The following is a 27,678-nucleotide window of genomic DNA, read 5'->3' as shown; positions in this document are numbered from 1 at the left end:
CTGAATGGCATACAACATGGTGAATCCTTTCCAGAAGGTTTTCAATTTACTTTGCCCAGATTCATCAGAGGAATTACCACTAACAATGGCAGCTATAGACTAATGAAATGTGTTTCATTTTTTTCAATAGATTTTTTTTTTTTTTTTTTTTTAGAGAGGAAAGGAGAAGGAGAGGGAGAGAGAGAGAAACATTGATGTGAGAGAGAAACATCGATAAGTTGCCTCCCGTACCCACCTCCCGGACCCGGACCAAAACCGCAACCTGGGCATGTGCCCTGACGGAATCAAACTGGCAACCTTTCGGTGCATGAGATGATGCTTAACCAACTGAACCACACTGGCCAGAACTGAAATTTGTTTCTTAAATAATAAGACTTGAAAATCAAAATTACTCCTTGACTCATGAATGTTGTGTTCCATGAATACTTTAATCTCCTTGTACCTCTCCATCAGAGCTCTTGGGTGTCCAGGTGTATTGTCAATAAACAGTAATATTTTGAAAAGAATCTTTTTTTCTGAGCAGTAGATCTCAATAACGGGCTAAAATATTTAATAAACCATGTTGTAACCAGATATACTGCCATCCAGACTTGATTGTTCCACTGATAAGGCACAGGCCAAGTACCTTTGGCATAAAATCTACTTAAGGGCTCTAGGATTTGGGGAATGGTAAATGATCATTGGCTTTAATTTAAAATCACCAGCTACATTAGCCCCTAATAAGAGAGTCAGCCTGCCCTTTGAAGCTTTGAAACCAGGCATTGGCTTCTCTCTCGCTATGAAAGTCCTAAATAGCATCTTCTTCCAGTACAAGGCTGTTTTGTCTACCTTGAAAATCCATTGTTTAGTTTAGATGCCTTTATTAATTATCTCAGCTAGAACTTCTGGATAACTTGCTGCAGCGTCTACATCAGCACTTGCTGCTGCACCTTGTACTTTAAAAATTATACATATATATATGTTTTTATTAATTGTAGAGAGAGGGGAAGGGAGAGGGAGAGAGAGAAACATCGATGAGAGAGGAGCATCATTGATTGGCTGCCCCCTGTATGCCCCCTATTGGGAATGGAGACCCCAGCCTGGGCATGTGCCCTGACCGGGAATCAAACTGGAGACTTCTCTTCTCGGTGCATGGGACACTCAACCAGAGCTGCGCCTTGCACTGTTATGTACGGAGACGGCTACTTTCCTTAAATCTCATAAACCAACTTCTATCTTCAAACTTTCCTCCTGCAGCTCTCACCTCTCTCAGCCTTCATAGTATTGAAGAAAGTGAGGGCCTTGCTCAGGATTAGGCTTTGGCTTAAGAGTGCTGTGGCTGGTGTGGCCTTCTATCCAGACCACAACAACTTTCTCCATATGAGCGATAAGGCCGTTTCTCTTTCTCATCACTCATGTGTTCCCTGAAGTAGCACCTTTAATTTCTGTTAGAAACTTTTCCTTTGTGCTCAAACTGGTGTTCTCAGTGGCTAGAGCATCAGCCCACACACCAATGCATCTCGGGTTCAAGTCCTAGTCAAGGGCATGTACCTGGGTTGCAGGTTTGATCCCCAGCTCCTGTTAGAATGACTTATTTAAAAAACAAAAACAAGAAATAATAAATGCTGGCACAGATGTGAAGAAAAGGGAATCCTGAAGCACTATTGGTGGGAATGTAGAATTAAAAACAGTCTGGACCTACACACCCACACACACATCCACATCCACAAAAATAAATAAAAATAAAAACAGTATGGAGCTTCCTCAAAAAATTAAAAATAGAACTTCACCGTTCCAGCAATCCCACTTCTGGGTATATATCCTAAGGAGATGGAACCACTATCTTAAGAGGTATCTGTATTCCCATGTTCACTGCAGTATTAGCCACAATAACTAAGACATGGAAACAACCTAAGTGTCAATCAATGGATAAATAGGTAAAGAAAATTATATATATATATATATATATATATATATATATATATATATATATATATATATATTTCAGACATTAAAAAAAAAGAAGTAAAGCCCTAGCTGGTTTGGCTCAGTGGATAGAGCATTGGCCTGGGGACTGAAGGGTCCTGGTATTGATTCCTGCCAAGGGCACATGTTCAGGTTGTGGACTTGATCCCCAGTAGAGGGTGTGCAGGAGGCAATCAATCAATGATTCTCTCTCATCATCGATGTTTCTGTCTCTCTCCCTCTCCCTTCCTCTATGAAATCAATAAAAATATATTTAAAAAAAAGAAGAAGTAAATTCTACCATTTGCAACAGCTTGGATGGACCTGGAGAGTGTTATGCTAAGCAAAATAAGCCAGTCAGAGAAAACAAGAATCACATGATCTCACTCATATGTGGACGCTAAAGAACAAAATAAACTGTTGAACAATATAGATCCAGAGACATAGAAGCACGAAACAGACTGATGAATCTTAGAGGGAAGGGGAGGTTTGTGGGAGGGAGCGGAGAGATAAACCTAAGATCTTTTATGTATATATGCACAACCCATGGACACAGACAATATGGTGGTGAAGGCCTGGGGCGGTGGGGGGGGGAGGTGAGGGACGGAGGTGGGATAGAAGGCGTCAATGGGGGAAAAGGGGACATATGTCATACTTTCAACAATAAAGATTTTTAAAAATCCTTTAAAAACAAAGAAAAATTTTAATAACTTTATACTGGGGCGGGGGCGGGGGGGATTAGAGGCACCAAGTACCTAAAAAGACTGGGGTGTTAGACATGCAATCAGGCTACCAGGGCCCTACTGCTACCTCCTCTCCAGGAGGAAACTAGTTTACTCTTCGGAGGCCGCACCGGGGAACTCTGGGTTTACAGCCACTACACACAGCTGAGTGGGACACGGCTAAACTGAAAACACGGAGATTAAGTAACACCCACAGCCGTTTCTCCAACCTCCCTCCTCCTAGGAGGCTGGAGGACTTCTCTCGGGGAAAACTGACCAGCCCAATAGAAAAGCTCTGTAAATGACGACTTCCAGGTCTGTTCCTGTGCAACAGCCTGGCCACCCATAGTGAGGGTTCCCCTTTCCAGCAGGGCTTCCATCTGTTTTGTCAATACCTTCCACTTAAACAGCCAAAACGCATGAGACATTTAAGGAAAACCTTTGAAGTCAATGACCAAAACAAACAGAACACCCCCACCCCCCTCCCCACAAAGAAACTCAAAAGAAAAAGAGATAAAATAGAAGAAAAAACTCAATAATAATTTTTTTCTCCAAATATATGTATTTATTGATTCAGAGTGGAAGAGGGAGGGACAGAGAGAGAAGCACCAGTGATGAGAGAGAATCATTGATTGGCTGCCTCCTGCACGCCCCCTACTAGGGATGGAGCCTGCAACTCGGGCCTGTGCCCTGACCTGGAATTACACTGTGACCTCCTGATTCACAGGTCAACGCTCAACCACTGAGCCTCGCTGATGAGGGTCACCTCAAATTTAAAATGTGTTATATTTAAAGCAAAGGCTGCACAGGTGCCGTTTGAATGAACACAGGTTGTGACTTAGTGGAAAAACTCAATAATAATTAAAAGTCTCAAAAATTTTAAACAAAAATATTTCATCGATGAAGCAAAAAATAAATAAACAAAAAAAGGAACTTACAGAGACAAAAGTTCTTGGACATTAAAAATATGACAGCAGATATTTTTAAAATATCCATAGAAGGAATAGTAGATAAACAGAAGATAAATACCCCAGAAAGTAAAAGATTAAAAAATAGAAAATATAGTAGTCCCTCCTTATCTGTGGGAGATACGTTCCAAGACGCCCAGTGGATACCCAAACCCATGGATAGTACCGAACCCTGTATATACTCTGCTTTTTTCTGTACATACATGCATACATACCTATAATAAAGTTTAATTTATAAATTAGGCACAGTAAGAGATTAACAATAACCAATAACATAGAATAATTATAACAATATGCTGCAATGAAAGTTATGTGAATGTGGCCTGTCTCTCTCTCTCTTTCTCTCTAATAATTTTTATGTATTTCAGCCAAACCTGTTCCTGTCTGTGTGACCATTCCTTACTTGCATTAGATGGCGGAATGTCACTCATTTCAGGGCTCCCTTCCTGAAGTCTTCATAGAGGCTCAATGCTTTCTGCCACAACACGGGCCCAGCAATCAGAACATGCTTTCTGTGTGGGTCTTCCACCCACAAATTTAATTAAGCACTTACCATGCACTATGGCTGTAACTTTTGCAATGTGAGGTGCCATAGCAAAACCAGCATAAATTTCTTTCCTTTCCTCACAATTTCACAGACAGAAGATTCGATCCTACTATAGATCTTGGCAACTTCAGCACACAGTTTTTAAAAATTTTCTTATTAAATTGATGACTTTCACCTTTTTACTAAAAGGAAGCACTTTACAGTTTCTCTTTGGCATATCCAAATTGCCAGCATCACTACTCTTGTGCTTTTAGGCCATTATTGAGTAAAACACGGGGTACTTAAACACAAGCACAGCAATACCAAACCAGTCGGTCTCCTAACCAACAAGCCTACTAAGGGACCGGATATGCCAGACCAGTGATGGCGAACCCATGACACGCGTGTCAGAGGTGTCAGGCAAACTCATTTTTTTGGTTGATTTTTCTTTGTTAAATGGCATTTAAATATATAAAATAAATATCAAAAATATAAATCTTGGTTTTACTATGGTTGCAAAGATCAAAAAATTTCTACATGTGACACAGCACCAGAGTTAAGTTAGGGTTTTTCAAAATGCTGACACGCCGAGCTCAAAAGGTTCGCCATCACTGTGCTGGACAAAGGGATGATTCGTGTCCCAGGCGGGGCAGAGCAGGAGGGGGTGAGATTTTAGCGTGTTACTTAGGACAGCACGCTACTAAAAGCTTATGGTTGTTCATGTCCCCATTTGATGGGGGGAAAAGTCTTTTCAACAAATGGAATTGGGAAAACTGCATATCCACCTGCAAAAGAATGAAGTTGGACCCTGGCCAGGCAGCTCAGTTGGTGAGAGCATTGTCCCAATATGCCCAGGTTTTGGGTTCAATCCCTGATCAGAGCACATCCAAGAATCAACCAATGAATGCATAAACAAATGGAACAACAAAGCAGTGAATCTCTCTCTCTTTTCTTCTCTCTAAAATCAATAAAATAAGAATTAAAAAATAATGAAGTTGGACCCTTACCTTACACTGTACACAGAAATTAACCCAAAATGGACCAAAGACCTAAACATAAAAGCTAAAACTATAAAACTCTTGAAAGAAAACATAGGGGGAAAGCTTCATGAAATTGGATTTGACAATTTCTTAGATATGACACCAAAAACATAGGCAACAGAAGAAAAAATGATAAATTAAACTACATCAAAATTAAAAACTATACTTCAAAGAACACAAGCATGAGTGGAATGAAAAAATATTCACAAGTCACATATCCGCTAAGAAGTTACTATTCAGAATAGATAAAGAACAACAACTTAACAACAAAAAACCAACAATTCATTAAAAAATGGGCAAAGGACTTAAAAAGACATTTTTCAAAATAAGATATACAAACTGCCAACAAGTACCTGAAAAGATGCTCAACATCACTAATCTTTAGAGACATGCAAATCAAAACTACAACCATTAGCATAGCTACTATCAAAAAAACTGAAGGTAAGTGTTGGCAAGGAGTGGAAAAATCAGAAGAACCCTTGCGCACTGTTGATGGGAATGTGAACTGGTATAGCTGCCATGGGGAAAAAATATGGTGATTCCTCAAAAAATTAAAAATAGAATTACCGTATGATTCAGCAATTCCACCTCTGGGAATACACCCAAGGGAATTGAAAACAGAGTCTTGAAGAGATATTTATACATCCATGTTCATAGCAACATTATTCACAATAGCCAGACGATGGGAAAAGCCCAAGTGTCCCTCACAGATGAATGGATCAACAAGATGTGGTAAATACAGTCAACAAAATATTACTCAGCCTTAAGAAGCAAGGAGATTCTCGTCCTGGCTGGGCCAGCTCGGTTGGTTAGAGCATCATCTGTTGCACCAAGGTTGTGGGTTCAATCCCCAGTCTGGGCACATACAAGAATCAACCAATGAATGCATGGATAGGTAGAACAGTGGGTCAATCTCTCTCTCTCTCTCTCTCTCTCTCTCTCTCTCTCTCTCTCTCTCTCTCTCTCTCATCAACCAATAAATAAAAAAGGAAGAAAATTCTGACATATATATCAACATGGATGAACCTTCAGGACATTATACTTAATGAAATGAGCTAATTGCAAAAAGACAAATACTCTATGATTCCATTTATATGAGGCGTTTAGAGAATTCAGAGAGACAGAAAGTAGAACAGTGGTTGCCAGAGGCTGGGCGGCGGGGAGGGAGTTGTTTAATAACAATGTAGACATTCGGCTTTGCAAGATGAAAAGAGTTCTGGGGATTGGTTGCACAGCAATGTAAGTAAATGTACTTCACACTACTATACTGTACACTTAAAAATGGGAAAAATGAACATTACGCTAAGTGAAATGAGCCATTCAGAGAAAGATAAGTACCAAATGAATTCACTTATATGTGGAATCTAATGAACAAAATAAACTAACAGACAAAATAGAAACAGACTCACAGAGAATAGACTGACAGCTATCAGAGGGAAGAGGGGTGCAGGGCTGGGTGGAAAAGTGAAGGGATTAAGCACACACACACAAAATGCACAGACACAGACAACAGTATGGTTATTACCAGAGGAAAGAGGGGGTGGGGGAGTAGAAGAGGGTATGGGGGGGGGGGATGGTGATAAAAGGAGACTTGATTTGGGTGGTGAACACACAATACAATATACAGATGATATATTATCCTATCTAATAATAGACAAACATGATAATTGACCATACCTTGACTATGCCTCCCATTGGCTAATCAGCGTGATATGCAAATTAACTGCCAACAAAGATGGTGGCTAATTTGCATACTGCAGGCAGGGCGGGACAGCGCCATCCCACCTACCCTGCCGTCATCGGGCTTGCTCTCTGCGACCTGGGGCGGCGGGCGTCCATGTGTGACCCGACCCGGGGTGGCTGGGTGGGGCAGCAGCAATCAGCTGGCCCACCTGGGTGTCCCGTGTGCGACCCAACCAGGGGTATCCTGTGTGCGACCCAACCCGGGGCGGCGCCCCAACCCCCGGATCGGCCCTGCCGTGTGAGCGACCCGGGTAGGTGGGGCAGGCACTGAGGGATTGAGCCTGCCATCTGCCACCTGGGGAGCAGGCCTAAGCCAGCAGGTGGTTATCTCCCGAGGGGTCCCAGACTGTGAAAGGGCACAAGTGGGGCTGAGGGACACCCTCCCACCCCCCCCTCCCCCGCCAGTGCACAAATTTTTGTGCACTAGGCCTCTAGTATAATTATATATCTGAAACCTATATAATTTATTAACCAGTATGACCCCAATAAATTCAATAAAAAAGTTTTGTAAAAATGACAAAAATGGTAAATTTTATGTAATGTACATTTTACCAAAATTAAAAATGAATTCAAAATAAAATAAAATAAATAAAAAACAAATAAAGCCTGGCAGGGTGGCTCAGTTGGTTGAGTGTCATCCTGCACACCAAAAGAAAAAGGTTTCAGGTTCTAATCCTGGTCAGAGAACTTATCTAGGTTGCAGGTTTGATCTCTGATTGGGGCGTGGTGGGGGGAGGGGTTACCAGAGGCAACTGATCAATGTTTCCTTTACACATCAATGTTTCTCTCTCTCTCCATAAAATCCTCAGGTGAGAATTGGAAAAAAAAATACTCTATAGGAACTACTCTTACAAGAAGCTTGATTACAAATAAATAAATAATCTTGCTCTTTGAAAAAAATAAAGAAAGGATAGTAATGAGTAAACAAAAAGAAGCTTGATCATGAAAAGGATCAGAACAATGGGACAGTAACTGGCAGGAGACATGAAATTAAAGCAGCTTTTCTCTTTATTATTTTTTAAGATGACAGACACTGTTGACTTCTTTCTATGCAAAAAAGAATAACGAGAATGGAATCATGTCTTCCATAGGTAATTTTAGTTGTAATTGCTCACCTTATGATCATTAACTATGTATCAGTAAAGTAGGTACTAGTATTATGGGTAAGCCCAGGTTTTTGGCCCTAGTACCAGCAAGAATGAAGTTACCATTTACTGAGATGAAGAAGACAGTGAGGACAGTTTTGGTAGGGCCAAGAGGCAGGAAGCAGGCTGCAGCTCTGTTGTAAACATGTTAAATTTCAAATGTCTAATAAAGCATCTACATGGTGGTGCTACCTGTGATGTTAGATATATGAATCTGGGAAGCAGGAGGGCAGTCCAGGGTGAAAATATAATTTGAGAGTTGTCACATATAGATGATATTTAAAGTTACGAGACTGAATAAAATTATAAAGGGAGAAGTGTGGACAGAAAAACTCAAGGAGTGAGTCTACAAGGTTTGGAGATCAGGAAAATTGCAAGGAAAGGAGCCTGAAGAGGAGAAGCCATAGGAGGAACCAAGATGGTGGTATAGGTAAACACCAGAGATTGCTGCCTCGCACAACCGCTTCAAAAATACAACTAAAAGACGGAACGGACATCACCCAGAACCACAGGAAGGCTGGCTGAGGGGAAATTCTTCAACTAGAAGGAAAGAGAACAGCATACCAAGACTCAGAGGAGGCGCAGTGCGGAAAATACAAAGGTGGGGAGGTGCGCGGAGCGGGCTGGCGGCTGAGGGCGCGGTTGTCTGTTTCAATCGGGAGGGAGTCTCAGGCTCTGAGCTCCAGTTCTGGGCTAGTCTCTAGGGACCCAGACTCAAACGGGAGAAGCGGGACTGTCTGGCATCGGTCGGAACTCGAGGGCAGCTTTCTCTCCGAGGTTTGCAGCAGCTGCTGGGACTCTGAGAGGCAGAGCCTCTGGGAACAGAACTGAGGGCAGCCATAACTGCTTGCTCCGCCTGCCCTGTTGATCTCATGTGACCCGCCCCGCCCAAGCCCTGCACAGAGCCATTTGCCGGATAGCCTCAGGCAAGGGCTAGATTAGCACCTCCCTAGAAGACAAAAGTTCTCCCACTGCAGACACAGCTGATTCTCACAGCCAGTTGGCCTGGAGGTCAAATCACCCCTAGTATTACCTACAACAATCAAGGCTTAACTACAACAAGACTGCACACAAAGAACACTAGGGGGTGCACCAAGAAAGCATAAAAAATGCGGAGACAAAGAAACAGGACACAAATGTCGATGGAGGATATAGAATTCAGAACCACACTTTTAAGGTCTTTCAATAATCTTCTAGAATCTGCCAATAAACTTAATGAGATCTGCAAGAAATCTAATGAGACCCTCAATGTTGTGATAAAGAACCAACTAGAAATTAAGCATACACTGCCTGAAATAAAGAATATTATACAGACTCCCAACAGCAGACCAGAGGAGCCCAAGAATCAAGTCAAAGGTTTGAAATGCGAAGAAGCAAAAAACACCCAACCGGAAAAGCAAAATGAAAAAAGAATCCGAAAATACGACGATAGTGTAAGGAGCCTCTGGGACAGCTTCAAGCATACCAGCATCAGAATTATAGGGGTGCCAGAAGATGAGAGAGAGCAAGATATTGAAAACCTATTTGATGAAATAATGACAGAAAACTTCCCCCACCTGGTGAAAGAAATAGACTTACAGGTCCAGGAAGCACAGAGAACCCCAAACAAAAGGAACCCAAAGAGGACCACACCAAGACACATCATAATTAAAATGCCAAGAGCAAAAGACAAAGAGAGAATCTTAAAAGCAGCAAGAGAAAGAAACACAGTTACCTACAAGGGAATACCCATACGACTGTCAGCTGATTTCTCAACAGAAACTTTGCAGGCCAGAAGGGAGTGGCAAGAAATATTCAAAGTGATGAATACCAAGAACCTACAACCAAGATTACTTTATCCAGCAAAGCTATCATTCAGAATTGAAGGTCAGATAAAGAGCTTCACAGATAAGGAAAAGCTAAAGGAGTTCATCACCACCAAACCAGGATTATATGAAATGCTGAAAGGTATCCTTTAAGAAGAGGAAGAAGAAAAAGGTAAAGATACAGATTATGAACAACAAATATGCATCTATCAACAAGTGAATCTAAGAATCAAGTGAATAAATAATCTGATGACCAGAATGAACTGGTGATTATAATAGAATCAGGGACATAGAAAGGGAACGGACTGACTATTCTTGGGGGGGAAAGGGGTGTGGGGGTGAGGGAAGAGACTGGACAAAAATCGTGCACCTATGGATGAGGACAGTGGGTGGGGAGTGAGGGCGGAGGGTGGGGTGGGAACTGGGAGGAGGCGAGTTATGGGGGGAAAAAAAAGAGGAACAAATGTAATAATCTGAACAATAAAGATTTAATAAAATAAAAAAAAAAGAGAGAGACAGAGAGGCCATAAATACAAGAGGAATAGGAGAGTGCGGTGTTCTGTGAACCCAATCAAGAAAGTGTGCTTTTGTTTGTTTTGGGGGGTATACTTTTCCATTGGTTTTTTTAGAATGTGGAAGGGAAGGGGTGAGACAGAGAGATAGATAAACATCAATGTGAAAGAAACACATCTATTGGTTGCCTTCCGCATGCAACTAAGGTATGTGCCCTTGACCAGAATTGAACCCAGGACCTTTCAGGCCACAGGTCGATGCTCTATCCACTGAGCCAAACTGGCTAGGGCAAGAACATGTTTTAAGGAACAGGTTGATCAAGAAACTGTGTCAAGTGTTGATAATAGATTAAGTAAGATGAGGGTTAAGACCTGACCATTCAAGAATATGAAAGTCTGATTTCAACAATAAAGATTAAAAAAAAGAAGAATATGAAGGTCTGGCACTGGCAGGTGTGGCTCTGTGGTTAGAGCACCAGCCCAAGCATCAAAGGGCCCCAGGTCCACTTCCTGGTCAAGGGCACATACCTGGGCTGCAGGTTAGATCCCAAGCCTTGGTGTGTATGCAGGAGGCAACCAGTCAATGTGTTTCTCTCTCTCTCTCCACCCCTCCCTCCCTCCTTCCACTCTCTCTAAAAATCAATGGAAAAAATATACTTGGATGAGGAGTTACAACAGAAAAAGAATATGAAAGTCAGCCCTGGCAGGTGTAGCACAGTTGGTTAGAGCGTCGTCCCATGCACCAAACAGTCATGGGTTTAATTCCCAGTCAGAGCACACACCTAGGCTGTAGGTTCAATCACCATCAGGGTGCATAAGAGAAGCACCAATTGATGTTTCTCTCTCACGCTGATATTTCGCGTTTCTCTCTCTCCCCCTCTCCCTTCCTCTCTCTCTAGAACCAATGAAAAAGACATCCTCAGATGAGTATTTGAAAGAAAAAGGAGCCCAGCCAGTGAGGCTCAGGGGTTGAGCGTCGACCTATGAACCAAGAGGTCATGGTTCTATTCTGGGTCAGGGTACATGCCCGGGTTGCAGGCTTGATCCCCAGTGTGGGGTGTGCAGGAGGCAGCTGATCAATAATTTTCTCTCATCATTGATGTTTCTCTTTCTCTCTCTCTCTCTCTCTCTCCCTCTCCCTCACTCTCTTCAATCAATACAAATATATTAAAAATAAATAAATAAAGGAAGAGGAGAAATGAGGCAGCAGCAGGAAAAAATGGTATCAAGAAAAAGGGTTTTTTGATAAAAGAAATAACAATCTATTTACATGCTGGTATGTGATTATAAATATAAATATCACTGATCCCGACCCTGGCTGGTGTGGCTCAGTTGGTTGAGCATCGTCCCATGTACCAAGAGGTCACTGGTTCCATTCCTGGTCAGGTCACAAGTCTGGGTTACAACTCCATCCCCAGCAGGGGGCAGCCGATCAATCTCTCTCTCTCTCTCTCTCTCTCTCTCTCTCTCTCTCTCTCCCTCTCCCTCTCCCCCCCTCTCTCTCTCCAATAAAAACATATTTTTTGTAGCTGTTAATCCTCACCCAAGGATATTTTCCCATTGATTTTTAGAGAGAATGGAAGGGTGGGGGGATGAGAGAGAGAGAGAGAGAGAGAGAGAGAGAGAGAGAGAGAGACATTAATGTGAGAGAGACACATCGATTGGTTGCCTCCTGCACCTGCCAGGAGATTGAGCCAGCAATGAAGGTACATGCCCTTGACTGGAATTGAACCTGAGACCCTTCAGTCCACAGGCTAATGCTCTATCCACTGAGCCAAACTGGCTAGGGCTAAAAACATATTTTAAAAAAAATAAATATTACTGATCCTCAAAATAACCCAATAAAGGATATCAGTACTTTACAATGAAGGATACAAGGTCAGGGAGCCTAAGAAACTTGGAACTAGGTCATGGCTTTTTAAGTGACAAAAGCCACATTTAAACTCAGCTCTAAGTCCACATTTCACATTTTATATAGAATACTAGAGGCCCGGTGCACAAAAATTTGTGCACTTGGGGGGAAGGGGGGGTCCCTCAGCCAGGCCTGTGCCCTCTCGCAGTCTGGGACCCCTTGGGAGATAACGCCCTGCTGGCTTAGGCCTGCTCCCGGTGGCAGAGGGCAGGCCCAATCCCTAGCTGCAGCCCCTGGTAGGGCTCAGAGCAGGGCCGATTGGGGAGTTGGGGCACCCCCCCCCCATCATGCACAGAGCAGGGCGGACGGGAGGTTGCGATGCCACCCTCAGTAACGCTCAGGGTAGGGCCGATTGGGGGGTTGGGGCACCGCTCCCTGTCACACTCAAGGCAGGGTTGATGGGGAGGTTGCGGCGCCACCCCCTGTCACACTCAGAGCAGGGCCAATCAGGGGGTTGGGGCGCTGCCCCCTGTCACGCACAGAGCAGGGCCCATCAGGGGGGTTGGGGCTCCTTACCCTGTCACGCACAGAGCAGGGTCGATCAGGAGGTTGGGGAGCTCCCCCCTGTCACGCACAGAGCAGGGCCCATCAGGGGGTTGAGGAGCTCCCCCGTGTCACTCACAGAGTAGGGCCGATAGGGAGGTTGTGGCCCCGACCTCTGTCACACACAGAGCCGCAGGGCGATCAGGGGGTTTGGGTGCTGCCCCCTGTCACGCTGATCCCGGTTCCTGGGAGGCATATTACCCTTTTACTATATAGGATAGAGGCCTGGTGCACGGGTGGGGGCCGGCTGGTTTGCCCTGAAGGGTGTCCTGGATCAGGGTGGGGGTCCCCACTGGGGTGCCTGGCCAGTCTGGGTGAGGGGCTGAGGGCTGAAGCTCCCAACTTCTCCTTTTTTTCTTTTTTTTTTTTATTCTGGGCCAGCTTTAGCTCTGGCTCCAGCTCTGAGGCCTCTGCTGCTGAAAGCAGGTATCTGGTTTGTTTGGGTTCTATAATCGAAACAATGTATAACTCCAGCTCTGAGATCCCGGCTTGCTGAAAGCAGGTTTCTGGGGTTTTGTTTAGCTTCTATATTTGTTACAGTGTTTCAAACTGCAGGCTCAGAGGCCGGCAAGGAAGGCGGGGAACGTTGGTTTCCTCCATCACTGAAGCAAGCAAGCCTCATGTTAGTTTCAAGCTGCCTGGCTGCCGGTCGCCATCTTGGCTGGCAGTTAATTTGCATATCGCCCTGATTAGCCAATGGGAAGGGTAGCGGCCATACACTAATTACCATGTTTCTCTTTTATTAGATAATACTGCCCTCTTTGCTTAACCTTAATTTAATGCCTAACTTTAACTAAATTACACTTATTAGGATATATTTTAATAGCCTTTAAATTTGTTAAATTGATTTTTATTATTTATTTATTTATTTATTTATTTTTAATATATTTTATTGATTTTTTACAGAGAGAAAGGGAGATAGAGAGTTAGAAACATCGATGAGAGAGAAACATCCATCAGCTGCCTCCTGCACATCTCCCACTGGGGATATGCCCGCAACCAAGTTACATGCCCTTGACTGGAATCGAACCCAGGACCCTTCAGTCCGCAGGCCTACGCTCTATCCACTGAGCCAAACCGGTTTCGGCAATTTTTATTATTTATTTTTTAAAATTAAATCTTTATTGTTCAGCCCTACCCGGTTTGGCTCAGTGGCTAGAGCGTCGGCCTGCGGACTGAAGGGTCCCCGGTTCGATTCCGGTCAAGGGCATGTACCTTGGTTGCGGGCACATCCCCAGTGGGGAGTGTGCAGGAGGCAGCTGATCGATGTTTCTAACTCTCTGTCCCTCTCCCTTCCTCTCTGTAAAAAATCAATTAAAAATATTTTTTAAAAAATAAATCTTTATTGTTCAGATTATTACAGTTGTTCCTCTTCCCCCCCCCATAGCTCCCCTCCACCCAGTTCCCACCCCACCCTCTGCCCTTACCCCCCCCACTGTCCTCATCCATAGGCGCACGATTTTTGTCCAGTCTCTTCCTGCATCCCCCACACCCCTTTACCCCGCTGAGAATAGTCAGTCCACTCCCTTCTATGCCCCTGATTCTATTATAATCACCGGTTTATTCTGTTCATCAGATTATTTATTCACTTGATTTTTAGATTCACTTGTTGATAGATGTGTATTTGTTGTAAATTGATTTTTAGGGAGAGGAGAAGGGAGAGGGAAAGAGAAATATCAATGTGAGAGTGAAACATCGATTGGCTGCCTCCTGCACGTCCCCCACTGGGGATGGAGCCTGAAACCCAGACATGTGCCCTGACTGGGAATCGAACTAGCTACCTTTCGGTGCCCGACGGAACACTGCCCAGACAGCTGAGCCACACTGGCCAAGGCAGGATGTATTTTTAAAATAACTACTACATAGGCTGAAGGTGCTGTATCAGGTGTTCGGGAGAACAATAAACTGAATAACCTTTACAGGGTACGCACTCCAGCAATGAAGATAAAACAATCACCTGAATGATTCTCATACAATGCAAAATTATATAAAAACCTTAAAAGAAGTACAAAGTATGATGGAGGCTCAGAAGAAGAGAGGTGGAGATTTTGGAGATGCTTTACAGAAAAGGTAACATTTCAGCTGAACTTAAAGAGGTAGGCAGGGTTTTGAAAGGCAATTTTGACTGCAAGCTCTTAAAGGGCCACAACCTCGCCTAGCCCCAACGCATAGCGCGTTGCAGCTGCTTAATGAATGTGGGTGGAGTGCATAAATGAACAAAAAGGCCATTCCAAAAGGAAGAAACAACAAAAGAATCAGAGGCTGAATCCATAAGGCCCATCAACAAAAGGATCAGAGAGTGGGAGGGATAGAAATAATGACATATATTTGGAAAATAAGTGGAACTTGTCATGATTCTTTTTATATTTTGGCTTCCATATCTATCTCCCATCTTTTTTTTTTAAATGTTTTTATTGATTTTTTTTTTTTTTTAGAAAGAGAGGAAAGGAGAAGGATGGAGAGATAGGAACATCGATGAGAGAGAAACATCATCAATTGAAACATCATCAATTGACTGCGTCCTGCAGGCCCCCTACTGGGGATTGAGCCTGCAATCTGGGCATGTGCCCTGGCCAGGAATTGAACCGGTGACCTCTTGGTTCCTGGGTCAATGCTCACCCACTGAGCCACACCAGCCTTTATCTCCCATCTTTAAGAAAATTCTCTCAACACCATCCCCATCCTCTGCCAGCCTTTACCTCATTTCTCTGCTCCCCATCTTTTTAAAAATAATTGTATTGATGTATAATTTATATGCCATGTAATTAAACCATTTCAAGTATAAATCAATGGTATTTAGGTCACAGAGTTGTGTAACCATTACCACAATCAATTTTAGAACATTTTTGCCCTGACCAGTGTGTCTCAGTTGGTTGAGTATCATCCCACACACCAAGAGCTTGCCAGTTTGATTCCCAGTAGTGGGTGTGCAAGAGGCAGCCAATTGATGTTTCTCTCTCCCTCTCCCTAAAATCAATAAAACATATATTTTTTTAAAATTTAGAACATTTTCATTACCCTAAAAAGAAACCCATTACCCACCATTACCACTCCCTCCCATTTCCTTCCAACCATCCCCCTTCCCAAAGACTTAGGCAACCACCAATCTGCTCTCTGTGAATTTGCCTATTCTGGATGTTTCACATAAATGAAAATATATAATATGTGTTTTTCTGTGAATGGCTTCTGTCACCGGCATAATGTGTTCAGGGTTATCCATTTTGTAGAATGTATCAGTACTCTATTCCTTTTTATTGAATAAAATTAAAAATTCTACTGGATGGGTATATGCAACATTTTATTTATCCATTTATCAGTTGAGAAATATTTGGACTATAATAGACAATGCTGCTATGAATATTGGTATCCAGGTTTTTGTGTAGACATCTTTTATTTTATTTATTAATTTATTGTACTAACCGATAGCCAGTTTTATTCCAGGCTGGAGCAAGTCTAGCCATGAGTGAATATAAAAGGCTGTTTTGAAGAATTACAGGAGTTATTCTTTGTGGTGACTCCACCTTTTACCCATATTTTTCAATATAGCCATTAAGTTTTCTAGCTTTATAAAATGGTATTGCCATCACCACCCAAATTTGGCTAAATATTCCAGGCACAGGTGATGCAAGAATAGCTGGGTGCAAAACCAGCAATTGCCTGCACATCTTACTTGTGTACTCCTGATCTCAGGGTCCGCCACCTCATTGTGCAATGTTATCTCACAGCACAGAGCTCCTGTGGACCCAAGGTGTGATGAAGAACAGCGACTGCTGCCTAGAATCACTCATACTTTCCAGTGGACTGAGTGTCTCAGCGATCAGGCCTCTGTGGGACCATCACCTGCTGTTTCGCACTCCTCAGCGGCCTTCTCCCTATTCTCTGGCGCCATTACCAGCATGCCCCTGCACATAGATCTTAATATCTCTTGGGTATAAACCAGAAATGTGTTTAACCTTTTAAGGAAATGCCAAACTGCTTTCCAAAGAAACTGCCCATTTTACATTCCTACCAGCAGTGTATGAAAGGTCCAATTACTCTACATTACTGCCTGTCTTTTTAATTACAGCCGTCCTGGAGAGTGTGAAGTGAGCTCACTGTGGTTTTGACTTTCAGTTCTTCAGTGGCTAATGACGCTGAGCATCTTTTCATGGCTACTTATAGATCTTCTTTGGAGAAATATCCATTCAGATCTTTAGTCCATTTTTTAATTGGGTTCTGCTCTCCATCTTAATCAAAGTTCTTAAAAGACTGGTCTGTACACACCCCATGTATACTTCCTTACCTTGTTTCACTCATCAACCCATTCAACCTTGCTTTTTGCTCCCCACTCTGAAATTGTTTGTCAAAGTCACCAACCACCCCTACACTGACAAAATCAACGACTATTCTTCCATTTTCATCTTTCAGGATAAAATTATGGTTTGCACATTTGCATTTAATTCCAACTGACCTCTTATTCTAATCTTTATTTTCCCTGTCCCATTTCTTACCTATATTTTTGTTTTACAGAGTATTTTCTTATAGCATGAGAAATATAAACCAACAATCAAAGGAGAACTATAGGTAACACAACTGGCTAAACCAGAGTGAATGTATGGAATCATGGGGAATGATAAAGATTATGACTGAGACATAATGAACCTGATCATTTGGGAGGATCTGTGGAAGGAGTTGGGCTTATGAGATGAGTTCTTGCATTCTATGGCATCAAGAGAACCTTCCAGGCTGGCGTGCAGGCTCGATCCCCAGTGTGGGGTGTGCAGGAGGCAGCCGATTCATCATTGATGTTTCTGTCTCTCTCTCCTTCTCCCTTCCTCTCTGAAATCAATAAAAATATAAGAGAGAGAGAGAGAGAGAGAGAGAGAGAACCCTCTGGAAGACCTCTATGCTTAAATGAAACTCTATGGTTGTAACTGCCCCTCCCTTCCTTTTTCCTCTCTATAAGTACCTCTCCATCTTGGCACACAGGGCAGTATAGCTTGCCATGTCTGCATGTACTGGGTTGCAATCCTTTCTTTTCCCTGGTTTTTGTAGTTAATGGGGGCACATGGGGAAGATAAGGAAAGGCTAGATCAATAGTGAGTACTGGGCTAAGGATTTGAACTTTGTTTAGCAGGTACTATATAGTCATTAAAAGTTTTTATACAGCCCAGCTGGCGTGGCTCAGTGGTTGAGTGTCTATCTATGAACCAGGAGGTTACGGTTCGATTCCCAGTCAGGGCACATGCCCGGGTTGCAGACTAGATCTCCAGTGGGGGGTAGGGAGGCGTGCAGGAGGTAGCTGACCAATGATTCTCATCATTGATGTTTCTATCTCTCTCTCCCTCTCCTGTCCTCTCTGAAATCAATAAAAAAAATATATATTTTTTTAAAAAAAGGTTTTATACAAGAAATGCTCAGCAGGGGAGGAACCCAGATGGCAGCATAGCTACACACCTGTACTTACTGTCTCACACAACCACATCAAAACTATAACTAAAAGACAAAACGGACATCATCCAGAAGCATGGGAAGGCTGGCTGAGTGGAAGTTATACAACTAGAAGGAAAGAGAAAAGCACATTGAGACTGGTAGGAGGTGCAGAGGTGCGGAAGTGCGGAGGTACAAAGGCACGCACAGAAATAGGCTGGCAACTGGGTAGGCTGTTCAATCAGGAGGGAGATAGAAGCTCTTGATTGCTCTGAACTCCAGTTCTGGGCGAGACTCTGGGGACCCAGACTCCTACAGGGAGAAACTAGACTGTCTGGCATCAGGACAGGAACGCGAGGGCAGCTTTCTCACAGAGGTGCTTGCAGAGGTGCCTGCACAGGGCCACGGGACACAGAGACCTGGGAACCTCTCCGAGGCGTGGCTGACAGGCAGCCATTGCTGGTTGCTCCACCCTGGTGATTCCCTGAGATCCTGCCCCACCCAATTTTACAACCCCACCAAAGCTGTGAGCAAAGGCTTTTGCATATGAATGGCCTGTTCTTTTGCAATCTAAAACCTAATAAACTGCTGCTGGGTCAAAGAGTGCCAAAGCTTTCAAAAGAAGGCCAAGGCTTGACAGCAACCTGCATTGCTTCACAGCTGGGCTTCATCTGGGCACTTCCAAACCACAAACAAAGAGGAGAAATCTACAGATCTCTCTGTAGCTCCTGCTGGGTGGCCTCAGGCAGTGGCTGACTTTGCACCTCCTTGGAGATCCAAGAGCCATGTATCCAGTGGTCAGCATGAGACCATAACAGAGTACAACTCTTCATATCCATAAGTGACACACTCAAGGGGCAGACTCAGTGAGCACCAAAGCCCCACTGAAGCAAGTCCTGCCCTATAAGGGTGTATCCAGCACAGCAGTTCTCCCATTGTAGACATAGCTGGTCCTCACAGTCAGTTGGCCTGATGGTCAATTCCTCCCAGTGATACCAACAGCAATCAAGGCTTAACTACAACAGGACTGTGCACACAGCCCACAAAGCGGTGCACCAAGAGTGCCCACCTCAGGTAATTAGGGAGGCTGAGCCACTGGGCCCTATAAGACACCTAGCACACAAAGCCACTCTATCAACACAGGGAAGCAGCCAAAATGCGGAGACAAAGAAACTGGTCACAAACGAAAGAAATGGAGGAAAGCAAACTACTGGATATAGAGTTTAAAACCATGGTTATAAGGTTACTCAAGAATCTTCTAGAAACCTCTGAGAAATTTAGTGAGACCCGCAAGGATATGAAACAGGACCAACTAGAAATTAAGCATACACTGACTGAAATAAAGAATAATATACAGAGATCCAACAGCAGACTAGAGGATCGCAAGAATCAAGTCAAAGATTTGAAATATGAAGAAGCAAAAAACACCCAACCGGAAAAGAAAAAAGAAAAAAGAATCCAAAAATATGAAGATAATGTAAGGAGCCTCTGGGACAACTTCAAGTATACCAACATCCGAATTAAGGGGGTGCCAGAAGAAGAGAGAGGGCAAGATATTGAAAACCTATTTGAAGAAATAATGATAGAAAACTTCCCCTACCGGGTGAAAGAAATAGACTTACAAGTCAAGGAAGCACAGAGAGTCCCAAACAAGAGGAATCCAAAAAGGACCACACCAAGACACATCATAATTAAAATGCCAAGAGCAAAAGACAAAGAGAGAATCTTAAAAGCAGCAAGAGAAAAACAGTTAGTTACCTACAAGGGAGTATCCCTACAACTGTCAGCTGATTTCTCAACAGAAACTATGCAGGCCAGAAGGGAGTGGGAAGAAATATTCAAAGTGATGAATAGCAAGAACTTACAACCAAGATTACTCTACCCAGCAAAGCTATCATTTAGAATTGAAGGTCAGATAAAGAGCTTCACAGACAAGAAAAAGCTAAAGGAGTTCATCACCACCAAACCAATATTATATGAAATGCTGAAGGATATTCTTTAAAAAGAGGAAGAAGAAGAAAAACGTAAAGATAAAAATTATGAACAACAAAGTGACAACAAATACATACCTATCAACAAGTGAATCTAAAAATCAAGTGAATAAAAAATCTGATGAACAGAATAAAGTGGTGAATATAATAGAATCAGGGGCATAGAAAGGGAGTGGACTGAATTATCGGGGAGAAGCGGGTGTGAGGGGTGTAGGAAGAGACTGGACAAAAATTGTACACCTATGGATGAGGACAGTGGGGGGGGTTATGGGCATGGAGTGGGGTGGAAACTGGGTGGAGGGGAGTTATGGGGGGAAAAAAGAGGAACAACTGTAATAATCTGAACAATAAAGATTTATTAAAAAAAAAAAAAAGAAATGCTCAGCACTAGACTACTGGAATGTTGGAAGGCTGTTCTGGCAGCAGGTATAAAATTACCTGGGGGCAAGGATTAGGGGCAGAGAAATAGGAGGTAAGGAGATCATGCTAGATGTTTATTATCAAAGTAAAGATAATCTGTAATGAGATCATAAATTTGTGTAATAGTGCAAAAACAGGAAAGGAGGATCAATGGAAAGACATTACCACTAAACTTTAACCAACTGAGTTAATTGTATTACTGATAACAGAACTAATAGCTACCCCAATCAAAAGATGTTAAAAACTAAAAGTTCTTAGTCCACAGTTCTACTAAATATAATTTGATGGAAACTAGATGAAAATGTAGTAAACAAAAGAAATTTCTCTCTCCTTGTCTGAACTATAAACAATTTATAGTATTGCTTCTCATTTTCTTCTCTCTTGAGTAAACTGAAAATTTCAGGTAACTCAAGCTTCTAAAAGAGTAAAGATCTGGCAAAGCCAGATCGGCCTTTTATCCTATATAATAAAAGGCTAATATGCAAATTGTCCCCTTTACTGGGAGTTCGACCGGGAGTTTGACCAGGGGGCAGGACCAGCTGGCCAACTGCCCACGGCCCCTCCCCCTGGCTGGCCCCACCCCCTATTGGCCCCCCATCACAATAGGGACCGGGCTGGCCAACCGCCCACGGCTCCTCCCCCCAGGCCAGCCCAGCCCAATCGGCCCCAATCGGGGTGGGCTGGCCAGACCCTACCAGTACACGAATTTGTGCACCAGGCCTCTAGTCTATCTATCTATCTATCTATCTATCTATCTATCTATCTATCTATATAGAGAGAGATTTCAGGGAGGAAGGAAGAGGTAGAGAGAGATAGAAACACCAGTGATGATTGATCAGCTGCCTCCTGCATGACCCCTACTGGGGATCAAGCCCACAACCCAGGCATGTGCCCTTGACTGGAATCGAACCTGGGACCCTTCAGTCCGCAGGCTGACCCTCCATCCACTGAGCCAAACCAGCCAGGGCACCCACCAGTCAGTCTTACGCTCATCATTGCCTCCCATTCTCCATTGATTTTTCAATATAAGATCAAGAGAAAACAGAAATTTATGCAAAATATGTTGGGAAAGGCAAATTATCCCAGTCCCTTTTATTTTTTTCCAAAGGAAATGATTGTTGATGCTCTGAGGAGTTAAAATATAATAACACATGCCAGGAAGATGATGTCAGGGAAGGTGTGGTTAAGCCCTTTACAAGTCTGAAATTCCTTTAGTCCCAAACATTTCCTCTTTCAATCTCACCTACCTGCAAATCTCTACTGAGGCAACTCTTTCCAACATTGAAGAATCAGTGTTGAGACCCTAGAACACAGATCTTTTTACTTTAGCTTTTTTTTTTTTTAATGAACTAAGATTAATTAAAGACCATTAAAATAGATTTATTTAATGTACCACATTATTTTACAGAAAATCTCTTTGAAATCCACATTTTCCCCCTTCTGTGACTATTTTACTTCCAAAGAAAGGAATGGATATTCAACACTACATCTTGCCCTGGCCTGTTTGGCTCAGCGGAAAGAGCATCAGGCTTGGGACTGAAGGGTCCTGGGTTCAACTGCAGTCAAGGGCATGTACCGAGGATAAAGGCTCGATCCCCAGCCCTGCTCGGGGTGTGTGCAAAGGCAACCAATCGATGTGTCTCTCACATCAATGTTTTTCTCTGTCTTTCTCCCTTCCACTCTCTCTAAAAATCAATGGAAAAATATCCTCAGGTAAGGATTCAAACAAACAAACAAACAAACAAACAAAAATACTACATCCTGAGGAAAAAATCTGCCTTTATTAGAAATTTTACATGTGTTGTTTTGATTTGCATTCCCCTAATAATTAGTGGTGTTGAGCATCTTTTCATATGTCTGTTTGCCATCTGTATGTCTTGCTTGAAAAAAATTTCTAGTCAGATCCTCTGCCTGTTTTTTATTTGGACTATTTATTTTTTTGTTGTTGAGTTGTATGAGTTGTTTTTTGTTTTTTAAATATGGAACGCTTCACGAACCTGCGTGTCATCCTTGTGCAAGGGCCATGCTAATCTTCTCTGTATCATTCCAATTGTAGTATATGTGCTGCCGAAGCGAGCACAGTTGTATGAGTTCTTTATATATTTTGGTATTAACCTCTAATTGGAAATATCATCTCCAAAAAAAGGAAAATATCTTCTCCCATTTGGGTAGTGGCCTTTTTGTTTTGTTGATGGTTTCCTCTCTGTGCAGAAGCCTTTTAGTTGGATGGAGACCCATTTCATTTATTTTTGTTACCTTTGCCTTTAGAGTCAAATTAAAAAAAAACACCATTGTGAACCATTGTCCAGAAGCTTAGTACTTAACGTTTTCTTCTATGTATTTTATTGTTTCAGCTCTTACATTCAAGTCGTCAATCCATCTTGAGTTAATTTGTGTGCGTGTTATAAGATAGTGATCTAGTTTTATTCTTTTGCATGTGGCTGTCCAGTTTTCCCAACACCATTTATTGTGTATTCTTGGCTCCTGTATCATAAATTAATTGCCCATATATGTGTAGGTTTATTTCTGGGCTCTCAATTCCATCCCATTGGTCTCTGTGTTTTTGTTTAAAGCAGATATTCTATAATTTGTACTTTTTCAGAAGTTTAGAGTTTGATTGTTCTTTCAATTTTTAAATATTTTCGACATGCCCAAGAACGTTATTACCTGGACTTGTTCTACTTGAGAAACTAAATTCTTTTTAAAAAAAAATATTTTTATTGATTTCAGAGAGGAAGGGAGAGGGAAAGAGAGATAGAAACATCAATGGTGAGAGAGAATCATTGATCAGCTGCCTCCTGCACACCCCACACTGGGGAAGAGCCCGCAACCCGGGCCTGTGCCCTGACCAGGAATCGAACCATGACCTCTTGGTTCATAGGTCGATGCTCAATCACTGAGCCACGCCAGCCAGGCAAGAAACCGAATTCTTTTTTTTTTTTTAAATATATTTTATTGATTTTTTACAGAGAGGAAGGGAGAGGGATAGAGAGTTAGAAACATCGATGGGAGAGAAACATAGATCAGCTGCCTTCTGCACACTCCTTACTGGGGATGTGCCTGCAACCGAGGTACATGCCCTTGGCCGGAATTGAACCTGGGACCTTTCAGTCCGCAGGCCGACGCTCTATCCACTGAGCCAAACCGGTTAGGGCGAAACTGAATTCTTAATAGAAATGGCAAATAAGCCAACATAAAATTATAACTTTACCTTGTCATACAAAGTCTGGTAGGATACATATTCCAAACTGCTGCCAGTTATTTTCCTTGAAGGGTGAGATTTGGGTAATAAACTTCAGGACATGAAGGGAGGACTTGATTTTTAATTTTATAAACCTCTTTATGCTTAAGTTTTTTTTTTTTTTAAATTGGCATGTCTTATATTTACTAGTAAAAATTAATAAGTTATTTTTAAAATTATACCTTGGGTATAAAAATGCACAAATTAGCTGTGGCTGGTATGGGTCAGTGGTAAAAGCATCAGTGTGCATACTGAAGGGTCAAGGGTTTGAGGATTCAATTCCCCGGTCAAGGGCACCCCCTCCTTCAGACTGTGGGGGAGGCAACCAGTCCATGTGTCTCTGTGTCTATCTCACATTGATGTTTCTCTCTCTCTCTCCCCCCACCCTTCCACTTTCTCTGAAAAGCAATGGAAAAAATATCCTCATGTGAGGATTAACACACACACAAAAAATGCACAAATTACATGAGCAAATCCATCCAAAACACTTTCCCCAAAAGAGAAGTGAACACATTAAACCCTATATTTCTTCACAAAAACAAAGAACAATATAGTAATGCTTTAGTCTAAATATACCAAATAGTCACAAACCTACACATACACACAGGAATCATAAATATAGTCACGAAGTGATGTCATCATAACATTGATGTGTAAGAACCCAAAGAATTCTTTTTTTCTTCTTCTTCTTAAATATATTTTTATTGATTTCAGAGAGGAAGGGAGAGGGAGATAGAAACATCAATAATGAGAATTATTGATAATTCTTGACAAATATATTAGTAAGTATTTATCTACCCCCACCCCGCCAATGTTTCCTGAATTGCTTCTCAAACCTTACAAGTTATCATGAAGAGATATAAGATTTAAATACAAACCCATAAGCATACCTCTTTGTCCCCTACACTATCCTAGATTTAGAAGATGGTTAAATGTTTTGTTTTGTTTTATACTACAAGTGGGGGAGGGAGTAGAGAGCTAAGAAAAGAGGAGATTTAGATAGCATCAAATACATGAAACCCCTAGGAGGAAAAAAACTAATTCCTGTAATTCATTTTACTTTATTTTAATGGGTCTGGTTAACTGGAAAGACTTGGAGGGGAAAAATTAGGAAGGAAATTTTCATTTAGTACTATATAAGATTTGAAAAGACGAAAGACAGATGAACTATCCCTCTATCAAAGTCATATACAAGGTGTGTGTATGTGTTATAAATATGTGTGTATGTATTATAAATAACCAACAACAGACCTATATTTTTTCAAGGATATAAACAGAATGAACACCATATAAACTAACACCTATAAACTAACGCTAAATATCTTGGGTCTAAACATTTTCCCCACTGCCTCGATCACACACTCTGTTTAAATCTACCTGTAATAGTCTCTTTATGTATATGAGAAAGCAGCAGGAATCCTTCCCCACTTCCAACACTCCCATCAGGTGACAAAAGATCCCTAAATGTCTACAGTCCCTTTTTTCTTCAAAGAACAGCTACAACACTGAGAGAGGGTCTTTCTGTTACAGCATGAAGTCCCCCCAATCAGCATTGTATGCCCTGAAATGTCAAAAAACAAACAAACAAAACAAAACACTGCCAAGGATATTCCTTGGCAAATGCTGGCATGACGTCCACCTCTCTCCAGAGGGCCTCTGGGCTCCAGCAAAGATAACTTTTTGGCTGCCGCTGGTTAATCCCAAAGACTCCAAGGATCCCTGCTGAGCCTGGCCATCTACAGATCTCAAAGCACCAGCAAACCCACAGAATCACGGACCTCTCTGCCTTAGCCCTAAAGGATGTCTTCTCTTAAGGCTCCTTCCCTTCGGGCTGGGTGGGGTAGGCTCTCGTCTAGAAGACTATACCCCCCCCTCCCCCCCCCCCTCCCCCCGTCTTGATGAAACTGTTGTGATTTCACCAACTGTATTTCTGCTACCTGATAATGCTGGTCAAACGGGTAGGAAGGAAGGTGGGGTGGGGAGAACAGAAACAGTTAACCAAAAAGATAAAATAATATTGGAGGGGGGTGGGCTAGGGGCCAGGGTCTGAGATGACATATTATCCCTGTGGAGATTAGGTATATCAGCAGGAAGTCAAACTAACTTCATTTCTCAAAGATAAAAACTTGTTTTTAATTCTCCTGCCTTCTCAGGCCTCACATACAAAGACTGTAAATTCCTGGAACTTCAGGACCAGGTGAGGAAAGATGCCAGAAAGTGGTGGAAAAGAGAGAGGTGCTGAGATGAGAAGAGGAATCCTTTTCCTGACTTAAGGAGAATGTTGAAGCCAAGAGCACTCCCGGATCCCCAGAAAAGGAAGTAGCTGAATTCCAAAAAAAGCACTTTCCCTACCTTTTTGTTGTTCTTGTTATAGCCAAAAGTTGAAATCCCAGGTCTGGAAGTCACTGATAGCAGCATTTTCTCTTTAATATTAGGGAGCTAAGAGAGGAGAGGGACAGGGAGGGAAGAGAGAGGGGGAGAGAGAGAGAGAGAGAGAGAGAGAGAGAGAGAGAGAGAGAGAGAGAAGGAAAGGAGAGAAAGGGAGAGGGGGAGAGGGAGAGGGAGGAAGAGAGAGGGAGGGAGGGAAGGAGGGGAAGGAGGGAGGGAGAGAGTAAAGTGAGGGGGAGGAGAAAGGGAGAGAAAAGGAGCAAGAGGGAGAAAAATGAGGGGGTGGGGGTAAAGAATGAGCGTGGGCTGCTTCTTGACGTCACTGGGAGAAGTTAACCCAGAGTCTGACCGAGGCACTGCCACTGGGTCCTAATGCCCAAGATGTTATTTTTTAATTTTTCACAGGCTCAGTAGTTCAAGCAAAAAGGGACGTTCTTAGGTCTACTCTTTCCATTCCAGCCCCTTTCCTCGATGAGCAAGTTCTGATTCTCTTGAAAAGACCATGAGGAACCCTGACCGGTTTGGCTCAGTGGATAGAGCTTCGGCCTGGGGACTGAAGGGTCCCGGGTTCAATTCCGGTCAAGGGCATGTGCCTTGGTTGCTGGCATGTCCCCAGTGGGGGGCGTGCAGGAGGCAGCTGGTTGATGTTTCTCTCATCGATGTTTCTGGCTCTCTGTCCCTCTCCCTTCCTCTCTATAAAAAAATAAATAAAATATATTTAAAAAAGAAAAGACCATGAGGATTATTTTCCCTTAGATACCAGCTGTAAGATGTCAAGCTTGTCCACTGGGACCCTACCTTGGAGAACATGTGAAGAAAACCATACTAAGAACACGTGAGGCGAGCTCAGGGCCCCCCCCCACACACACACACACAGCCTGTATATTTACAGTGATCTTCGTACATGAAGAAAAACCAAACAGGAGGGCTCACCAACGAACAGAGGAAAGCAAAGCAGAATGTGGGGAATGACTAGTGTCGCGTCCTTGGACAGTCCCAGTCCTCATGCTAATGGGCCGACGCCTCTCACTGCTTTTCAGATTCCTACAGGTGTGACCTCATGCTCGGGAAGGGATTATCCAACAAGACGAGGTCATAAAACGCGGTACCTAGTGTCTCTCCTTCCCCTGGCTTCGTTGGGAGATAGTGCCTGCGGTTTCTTCAGCTGTCTTATTTGACTCTTTATCTCACTGTTTCCTAGTCTCCACAACCAGAGGTACTCACCAAACCTGGAATGTGTGCCCAAACTCAATTCACAGAGATGTTTGCTTCAAGTCGTCCCTGAGCTGTAGAAAGAAAAAACCAAAAAACTATTTAAAAAGCGTATGCTTCACAAAGAATAAAAATACAAAGTTTTTAGAAAGGAAGA

General features: G+C 42.7%; 1 protein-coding gene and 1 non-coding gene across 6 annotated transcripts in view; both read right to left on the bottom strand.

Annotated features, from left to right (window-relative positions):
• The window catches only part of RBMS2 (RNA binding motif single stranded interacting protein 2), a 54,671-nt gene extending 28,081 nt beyond the window's left edge, over positions 1–26,590 (bottom strand). For 2 of the 5 annotated variants that reach the window (XM_059683286.1, XM_059683287.1), the window contains exon 1: positions 26,274–26,586. In XM_059683286.1, the coding sequence (XP_059539269.1) occupies positions 26,274–26,339 (66 nt within the window). In that variant the 5' untranslated portion in view covers positions 26,340–26,586. Of the gene's footprint in view, positions 1–26,273 lie in introns of all 5 variants that reach the window. The other 3 variants (XM_059683285.1, XM_059683283.1, XM_059683284.1) reach the window with 3 other exon arrangements.
• LOC132228866 (U6 spliceosomal RNA) lies at positions 22,654–22,760 on the bottom strand. Its single transcript, XR_009451476.1, has one exon. It is a non-coding gene; the product is annotated as a U6 spliceosomal RNA (small nuclear RNA).
• Positions 26,591–27,678: the final 1,088 nt, after the last annotated feature.

Source organism: Myotis daubentonii, chromosome 2 (assembly GCF_963259705.1).
Source record: "Myotis daubentonii chromosome 2, mMyoDau2.1, whole genome shotgun sequence".
In the NCBI taxonomy this organism is placed as follows: Eukaryota; Metazoa; Chordata; class Mammalia; order Chiroptera; family Vespertilionidae; genus Myotis; species Myotis daubentonii.
The sequence above is the reverse complement of the archived record's forward strand: the minus strand, read 5'-3'. Positions and strand labels throughout refer to the sequence as shown.